The 9616-nt window shown below is 34.6% G+C and overlaps 1 protein-coding gene across 1 annotated transcript; it reads right to left on the bottom strand.

Annotated features, from left to right (window-relative positions):
• Nucleotides 1-1533: 1533 nt before the first annotated feature.
• Nucleotides 1534-6078, bottom strand: LOC137630974 (uncharacterized). The gene is made up of 2 exons (XM_068362507.1): nucleotides 5950-6078; nucleotides 1534-2565 (listed from the first exon to the last, which is right to left on the bottom strand). The coding sequence occupies exons 1-2, from the start codon at nucleotides 5959-5961 to the stop codon at nucleotides 1765-1767; spliced, it is 813 nt and encodes a 270-aa protein (XP_068218608.1). The 5' UTR covers nucleotides 5962-6078; the 3' UTR covers nucleotides 1534-1764.
• Between the last annotated feature and the right edge of the window lie 3538 nt (nucleotides 6079-9616).

A 9616-nucleotide genomic window follows, 5' to 3' on the forward strand; every position in this document is an offset into this window, starting at 1 on the left:
GGTGAACAATAAACGATTATATTAGGCACGAGTCCACTTATCAACTTCTTTAATTAACAAGAAATGAAAATCCAGTATGAAATCACATTCACTTACGAATCTAGTGCGCAGACTACAGTCTCAAGGGATCTACATAATCTGGTCAAACGCATCCTGTTTAGTCAACCTTTTTCTAAACTTGTGGTCACCGATATTTGAAATACTATCTGGTGTGACAGCAAAATATGTTTCGGGCCAACGGTTATAAGTTTCCAATGATGTCCTGAATTCTTCCATTTTAAGGTCACCTGCTAAGGAGAGAAAGTTCTCGAAGGGAAAGGGGAGCAGGGTGAGACCATCTAGAGTCATGAGGCCCACCTCCAAAGAAAATGTGAAGCATATAAAAGATAAAGCAAAAAAACCATCAGGCCCACCTCAAAAAAAAAAATAAATAAAAAAAAATAAAAAAAGGAAATACCAAACCATCTTGTGAACCGTATCCTTTATTATAATTTACAATTGGAATTTGTAGAATTTAAATATGAATAGTTTTATTTTTTACTTGTTCGTCTGTCTTTATATCAATTGATCAGATACACCCACCGTCCAGATGCAGAAGTTCCACAGGTAACTCTGGAACGCAGAGTGGTCACCTGATTACACCAGATAACTCTCACTTCTAGATCGAGTTTCTGACCCGTTCGAAAGTAAAACTGGTCTCGGGTAGACTTTTCCCATCATTTCTCTACGTGCTAATTTCTTTTATTACTTTCCCCACGCACCCATTTTTTTTAACATCATCCGGGTAAAACTTTTAGTGGATGGGTAGCGGTAGAATCTGAAAGAAACCCGGATGTTGAAATGTCCACTTCCAGTGGAAACACTACCACTGGAAGAATGATCCTGAAGGGCTTCCACTATATTTTTCTCTGCTTTCTCTATTTCATATATATATATATATATATATATATATATATATATATATATATATATATATATATATATATGTGTGTGTGTATATGTTAATGTTAACTTAGTTTCTTAATCTCTGGTTGACTTCTGAGTCCTAAATGTTTCTTTTTAAATCTATATGATTTCTAGTTGAATTATAGTTTGCTCACTGTGTTTGATAGATAATATGTGTTGTAATGCTGAGCTCTATAGAATTAACATCTTTAGCTCATGTGAAATTTTATTCCTTGAATATTCAAGTTTTATTAAAGGTAAATAATTTTCATGAGCCACATACATATGAAAAATTATTTATCCTCTATATCCACTATCTGTCTGACCCAAATATTCAAATTTTCAATATGTCAAATAATTAACGGAATGTATTTAGCAATAGATAATATTATTAAGGTTCAATAATTATCATCTTACTTAGGAATGTTACTGAAATCAGGAATATGTGAATTGGCAGATTGCCTTTGCAAGTTTTTCAACAAATATCCTCTTTGTTTATGTTTGTTTTTTGGTTTTACAATTGTCTTTTAGACTAAATACGACGCTAAACTCTAGAAAGGAGTATAGAAGGTGAATGAGAAACATAAATAACATAAGAAATAATTGTATATTTATAGAAAGAAATATAAAAATTTAAGATGCGGGACTGACTAGATGAAGCACCGAGTGCTCGTCCCTTTTCAACAAGAATTAAAATAAATACAATCTGATTCTTCCTTCACCCTACAAGGAGAAGGGGATCAGTGGCACTGTCATGACCGCGAACCTCCAACAACAGGGTCACTGGAGTGTGGAGGCCGGGTTATAGGCCTAAGCTCCTTAGGGTGTGGAGTAAAGGCCTGATGGGGTAACTGGAGACACAATGGATCCACCACCGAGACCAGCTCCACCACCGCTGATGATAACGCCACCATCTTCGTGGCTATCATCGAATCCTCCGAATCCTCCACCGAGGCCGCCACCGAGGCCGCCACCGAAGCCAGCGCCTCCAAAATCACCACCTCCAAGACCAGCTCCTCCGAAACCGCCAACGCCTCCAAGGCCAGCTCCACCTAGACCAGCTCCTCCGAAACCACCAGCACCTCCAAGAGCAGCACCGCCATCGAAGCCGCCACCACCGATGATGGTACCTCCAGCTGCAGCAGCGGAACCAAGAGCGGTTTGGAGATCGATGCCTCCTGGAAGAGTTGGGTTCTCGCCATCGCCGTAGTTGACGAAGTAGACCTGTGGGCTTGCTGGTGGAGGAGCGGGTACTTCGATAACCTTCTGGCCTTCGAATTCTGGGCGCCTGCTAAGGACGTAGACAACATTCTTCTGCTCAGGAGGTCCAACGATGATGGGGTCTTGGGGACGTGGGACTTCGGGAGTGCGGATGAAGATGATGTTGTATTCCTGTCTGGGACCGGGGATTGCAGGTGGGGGACCGTAGCTGATGGGTTGCTCAGGGGCGGTGTAAACAAAGACATTGCGGGTGACGTGAGGGAGGGCGCACGTGCCATCGACGTTTAATACTTCACCATTTGCACATCCTCCGATGGGGAAAGAAGGCCCAACGGGTGCAGGAAGGCTGTAGCCCTGAGGGGCAGCAGATGCGACTGCGAAGACAGTTGATACTAGTACCTGAAGTAAAGGATAATAAGGATGAGTCTTAAGGCAGATTAATGATGCAAGTGTAAATATAAATTCATTTAATAATCTATTATCTAAAATAGACCAAAAAGAGTAGAGTTTGAGGATAATCCAGTTTCTTCCAGCTCAATTCCCATAAAACACTTGAATAACTTAAGGCAAGACTTTAAATAAAATCTTAAGAAAAAATCTAATGCATGTTTATTACGGTCAGCATCAAAATCAAAATCCAGTTCCGCTTCTAGAGAAATATAAATTGTGGATAGGATTTTAGTGAAGGTGGTTGATCAATTAACTGATTGGCTGACGGGATAGTTAATTAGAAAAAAAGTTATCCATACGCAATGACTTTCTGTTGAACTTGAAATGTAAAGAAGGAGGCTTACCTTCATCATATTGCATCTAATCTAGTAATGGGTCAATGTGAATACGATAAAGAAATGAATAAATACAAGAATGATGTTTCTATGTTGAGCTGGATGTTTTGGGCAGGATGTGATTTGTTCGTTCAAAAGGGAAAACTTCATATTCTGTGATACATTTCTCCATTCAGTAAAAACTCAGGGACCTTAATACATTCGCAAGTAATAATAATACTTATTAACAAAAGCCTGATCGTCTCTTTTTGGGGACCTCACTGAAATATGAAAGTGCAAGTTTTGAATTAACAGAATTTTGAAGGGCATAGAAAAAGTCGCGAAGAAATGCACTCTGAGTCACGTAGTGAAGAACAGCATGAGTATAAAGAACCTCACATATTGAGAACCGAATTTTATTGTTTAGGTGATAATGAATACAGTAAGAATTTTTTTTTATATACGGTATATAAATGTATATTGATTGCTATGATACGGGAACCGAACAAAGATTAGGAACCAGAACATGAAGGATAATTATAATAAAACCCAATATCGAAAAGAGGTATAAATCAAATCTCAAATATATATATTACTTCAAAAAATGAAAATAAAGGTCTGATAGCAGCCATGAATTTCTAAAAAAAAAAAAATAAGCAACCGGAAGTTGAAAGAAGAAAAGAGGCGTTAGTTCGTAGACTTCAATAGTGAAGGTTCAGATTTCGCGTTACAAAGATGCAATAGAAAGTGAGATAGTGAAGATGATGAGCGAGAATTTCTCAAGCATCTTCATATTTCAACGACCGATACAATGATTATTTTCACTTCAATGACCATGATGTAAAAAAAAAAATAAATTACAATATCGAAATAAAATAACACCATTTTACACATTATCAAAAACTTTCGATTGTTTTCGCGTTTTTTTTTATCATTAGAAGAAACGTGAAATCTGAGAATCAGATAGTTTTTTTTTTCTTTTTTTTTTCCAAGAGAAATCTTATTCTTCTCTTGAATTTCCAACGACCAGCTTAAAATCACCAAAACGTCCAAAGAGCATTGAATGAAAATTTCGCGTTTCAAAAGCCAGTCACGAACTTGGGAAGGAGACGTTATGCTTTCTAAACGCAATGGATTACTTTGCTTTACTTGAGTACTATTTTCTAATTTAGATTATGATAAATATTTACTTGAGACATTATCTTCATCTATAAGATAATCACAAAAGATAATTATATTCTACTAGTATCTGTTTATCTTCATATATTTACTTTATATGATTAAGGTCACTCTCGCTTAATTTTACTCGGTTACATTTTTTCAGATTCTAATGGTAACTGCTAAAATCAAAGATTATTTTGTACAGATTTATAAATTTTCTTCGAATTTTCATCGGCTACTTTATTAACGCTTATCATTATACTAATAGAAGTATTTAAGGGTACTGAGGTTCTTTAACAATTGTGCTGATCAAATCTAAAAGGGAATTATGATAAAAAAAAATCCTCATGATAAATATGATTGGCTGGTGACTTGAAATAGCAAACAAATAGGTAAACTCATGCATAAATACGTGATCTAATAAATGAATAAACAATTACTAGGTAATTTCAGGCAAGAAAGAAATAGGTAAGCTGTAGAAAAATGGTTCAACATCCCTTCATGAAAACTATCCTATGACAAGTTTCCTTCGTAAGTTTTTTAACATCATCTAAAAATAATCAAATATCCTGTAAAAAGTAATGGTGACATAATAATTAAAATCATACTAATAAACTACAAAAAGTAAGCAAATGCAGTTCTATAATAAGAATCCTATCGTCCTTTTCACTCGAGGAGAAAGTGTTCAACATAAACTGTTACCAATTCCACTGTGACAAGTTTTGGTGTTTATGTCCTAACCAGACTGCGATCTAAAACTGGCAATACTGCGTTAAGAAAGTTGGAGGTATTTTTCCGACTTTTAATAGCTGTGGTTTACGGTCTTCTGTTTGTGTGTTAGTTTGTTTGTTTCAAGTTGGAGTTATTAACTGACAATAATTTAAGAATTATCGACTTTCTTGTTTCTTTGCTATCCATTGGTAGAAAAGGAAAGTCATTTGCTCATTTCTATAATTAATGTGATCGTAATAACTTTACTTTTTATTCACTAAAATTCTCAAAATTTCAATTTGGCAAGAAAGATAGCCAGTTTCTATGTTTATTATACTTATTTTTAAATCTATAATGGTGAAGTATATTCACTAGTTTCTGTGTTGGCTTTATAAAAAGGTAAATCCATAAAGGTACAAATAATAACCTATTTTCTATGTGCACTGTATGTGTGTTGTGTCCAAAGAAAAAAAATTAGCATCTAGTATCTATCCTTACTATGTAAAAAAGGTTAAATCTGTAACTAGTTTCTATGTTCACTTTGTCATTATTATTGGAAAAGGTTAAATCATTAACTAGTTTCTATGTTCACTTTGTCATTGTTGTTTGAAAAGGTTAAATCATTAACTAGTTTCTACGTTCACTCTGTCATTCTTGTGTAAAAAGATTAAATCATTAACTAGTTTCTATGTTCACTAAGTCATTGTTGTGTAAAAAGATTAAATCGTTAATCAATTTCTACAACCACTATGTTATAGTTGAGTCATGCAGGATAAGTCAGCAACCAGTTTCTACAATCACAGTGTCATTGTTGTGTCAAAAGGCAAAGACTGCCAACTTGTATGTATGTTCACTGAGGTCCTTGTGATGTCAAAAGGTCATAGGGGAATAACGTCACCAATTCCGAAGATTCCATTGCTAGAGCAAATGGAACATCGGATGTCATAGAGATAGAAGAAATCCAGTGACGGCTACGGACGGTAGTTGAAGTCAAGAAAGCAGCAAGTCAGTGAAACCGATCGTGATGTCACTACTGGATTATGTAGGCGTCAGTTCTCCGTCTTTCTATGGAAGTGTAGTAGACGATTAGGCGGTAAATCACTTCGACCGGAGAAAACACTCAGAAGAGGAGGACGCTGAGACTCACCAGAAACTTCATGGTGGAACGTGATGTGATGTCGGTTGAGTGGGGAGCCAAGCTTATATACCCCGAGCTCTCACTTTGTCGCGTTTTTGTTCCGGCCTGGATCTAGAGCGACCAGTAAGGTCGGGAGGGAGAGAGGGGGGTGGGGGGTGGGGAGGAAGGTTGCTTTTGGTGGCACCGGTTTAAGGTGCAACTGGAAGCCACGCCTCCCGGTTGATCCCCGAGTGCCTCGGCTACCTTTCGGAATCCCTCCTGCCGGGTCCATCATGGACGCGGTCAGAATCCTGAGCTGGGTCGCTTTCTGTTGCGGCTGGTAGCAGAAGCTTTTCGGTGAGGCCCTGTTTGTTGTAGGAGATATGGACGCGCTGAAGTCCGAAAAACTTCGCAGCTTTGATCTTCAAATCCTCCTTTGGAATCGTTCTCGAATCTTGGCATCAAGTTTAACCTCTTGTTATCTATCGCATTACGTCAAGAGAAAACGGATTTGCAAATAAATGATTTTACGTTTTATATAGAAATGGAGATTTGAGTGTATTTGCTAAAAAGGACATTTATTCAGTGATGTTTCATTGATTGACATGTTAAGTAGTGCAACTTAAGTAATGCATGAAAATGTTAAAAACTTCCTTTGTGGCAGACATCTCAAAACACATTTTTGTTTGTGATATGTAACGAAAGTGTCATCATGTGAGAGTGAAATTTTTTGTTGTTTTACAATCAATGGACAAACCCCTTAAGGCTTCTTCAGTTAGAGGGCTTAGCTCTATTTAGAATAGAGGGTTTAGTGATATCTTTAATAGAGGGCGTATTCTTACTTTAAATAGAATGTGTAATGCTTAACACTATTTGAAATAGATGGGTCAATGCTACTTTTTAATAGGGGAAGTAATCCTACTTTGAATAGAGGTTGAAATGCTTAACGCTATTTGAAATAGAGGGGTCAGTGTTACTTTTGAATAGAGGAAGTAATTCTGATTTTAATAGAGGTTGTAATGCTTAACACCATTTGAAATAGAGAAGTTAATATTTCTTTTGAATAGAGGGAGTAATCTTACTTTGAATAGAGGGGTCTGTTATTTTTGAATAGTGGAAGTATTCCTACTTTGAATAGAGGGTGTAATGCTTGACGCTATTTGAAATAGAGAGGTCAGTGTTACTTTTAAATAGAGGAAGTAATTCTACTTTGAATAGAGGATGTTATGCTTAACGCTATATGAAAAAGAGAGGTCAATATTTCTTTTGAATAGAGGAAGTAATCCTACTTTGAATAGAGGGTGTAATGCTTAACGTCATTTGAAATAGAGAGGTCAATATTTCTTTTGAATAGAGGAAGTAATCCTATTTTGAATAGAGGGTGTAATACTTAACGTCATTTGAAATAGAAAAAACAATATTTCCTTTGAATAGGGGAAGTAAGCATGCTTTAAATAGAAGACATGATAATGTTTCAACTAGAGGGCGTACTGCAACATTTGATAGAGGTCGAAATAAGCATGTTACTTTTAATATAAATGCAAAGTACAACACTTTTTTTCTATTGCCTTTTCTGGTGTATTTCTTAACTGTTGTTTGTTAATTAATATTTTCATTTACTGACTTTGATTTACTTTATATGCTCAAGGGAAGTGAGTTGGGGCTTTCGTTTGTTTATAGTAAATGCAAGATGTCTTTGAATAACAACAACAACAACAACAACAACAACAACAACAACAACAACAACAACAACAACAACAACAACAATAATAATAATAATAATAATAATAATAATAATAATAATAATAATAATAATAATAAAAGCGGTAAAAATCCTAGAATAGATGTTGCCAGGCATATACCGTTTTAAAAACGGACATATTGACGCAAAGGAGTGATATTACGATCAGCAACCCGTAAAAGATGATAACAAAGTACGATAACAATTTACTGAAATACAGCTGTAAACTATATTTTTACGGAAAAATTCCGATAAAAATTTACGTTTTTTTTTTTTTTTTTTTTTTTTTTTTTTTTTTTTTTTTTTTTTTTTTCTTTCTTTTTTTTTTTTAGATGATAATAACTTTTGTTTGTGCAATCTATACTTTGTTTATTTTCAAAATATTATTTCAAGGGCATAAAAGGGAAGTAAGGCTGTTGAAGGGTTCCATCTGATTTTTCTTACACTCAGATGTCAACACTAGGAAAATCTTTCATAATAGAACGATGATTTTGAAAAGATACCATTCAGAGGATTTTTTTTTTTTATGTTCTTTGGTCAAAACGTTTTATTTTTCAATCTCATTTTGCCTTTCTCGTAGAAATGGTTATATTTTTCTTAAATCACTACAAGGATCCATTTGTTACATTTTGCATTACTCTACACATTCCAGGTTTCATTCATAAGTTAATATGACATCAATTGTTGGTGATTGATCATTTATTTAAAATTTGACTTGGTACCTATTTTAAGCAATGGATATTTCCTTTATAAGTCCAATTCTTCTTCACTCAAGGGGTTACTGCACTATCATTGTTCAGTGGCCACTTTTCTCTAGGTAAGGTTAGAAGACTCTTTAGTTATGATTAGCAGCTCTTCTAGAAGGACACTCCAAAATCAAACCCTTGTTCTCTTGTCTCGGGTAGTACCATAGCCTCTGTACCATGGTCTTCCACTGTCTTGGGTTAGAGTTCTCTTACTTGAGGGTACACTCGGGCACACTATTCTATCTTATTTGTCTTCCTCCTGTTTTGTTAAAGTTTTTGTAGTTTATATATGCAATATGTGTCAATGTTATTACTGGCATTATAATATTTCAATTTTCCTTGCTTCCTTTCCTCACTGGGCCATTTTCCCTGTTGGAGCCACTGGGCTTATAGCATCCAGCTTTTCCAGCTAGGGTTGTAGCTTAGCAAGTCATAATAATAATAATAATAATAATAATAATAATAATAATAATAATAATAATAATAATAATAATAATACTATGGTATCAGTACACAATGTGAATTCCATTCATAATGTTCTAGATATCCGCAGGGATTCATTGAGAACACACTTGGCACAACATGTTCCCTTTAACACCGCCTAATTAATTAACTGAACGGAATTGTATAATTCATAACACAGGCATTCTTATGCCTGAGTCCTGGATAGATGAAAACGCTTCTTGGCCTATTTCTGTATTCAATTTGAATATTTATATACGTCAAAAATATCAAAGTGTATATGATATATATTTATCATTATATATATAAATATATATATATATATATATATATATATATATATATATATACATATATATATGTATATATATACATATATATATATATATATATATATATATATATATATATACATACATATATATATATATATATATATATATATATATATATATATATATTTACTTATACATATTTACTCCCATCTCACCTGGTCGTCTAATTCTTTTATTTAATTTTATTTTAATTTGTTTAAAATCTAGATCTTCAGTTACCTCTCCATTTCATTCTACTTCATCCAACTAACAATAGCCTTTTCAAAGAGGGTAAGACTCGCCCCCCCCCCCCTCCTTCATTTCTGTTTCTTTGTTTGCATAAATACGTACATGCCCAAAAGCAAATGGCATACATAAACAGTTTACATATATACAAACAAATAAGTAAACACACACACTCATATATGCATACA

The sequence above is a fragment of the Palaemon carinicauda genome, chromosome 39 (genome assembly GCF_036898095.1).
Source record: "Palaemon carinicauda isolate YSFRI2023 chromosome 39, ASM3689809v2, whole genome shotgun sequence".
Classification (NCBI taxonomy): Eukaryota; Metazoa; Arthropoda; class Malacostraca; order Decapoda; family Palaemonidae; genus Palaemon; species Palaemon carinicauda.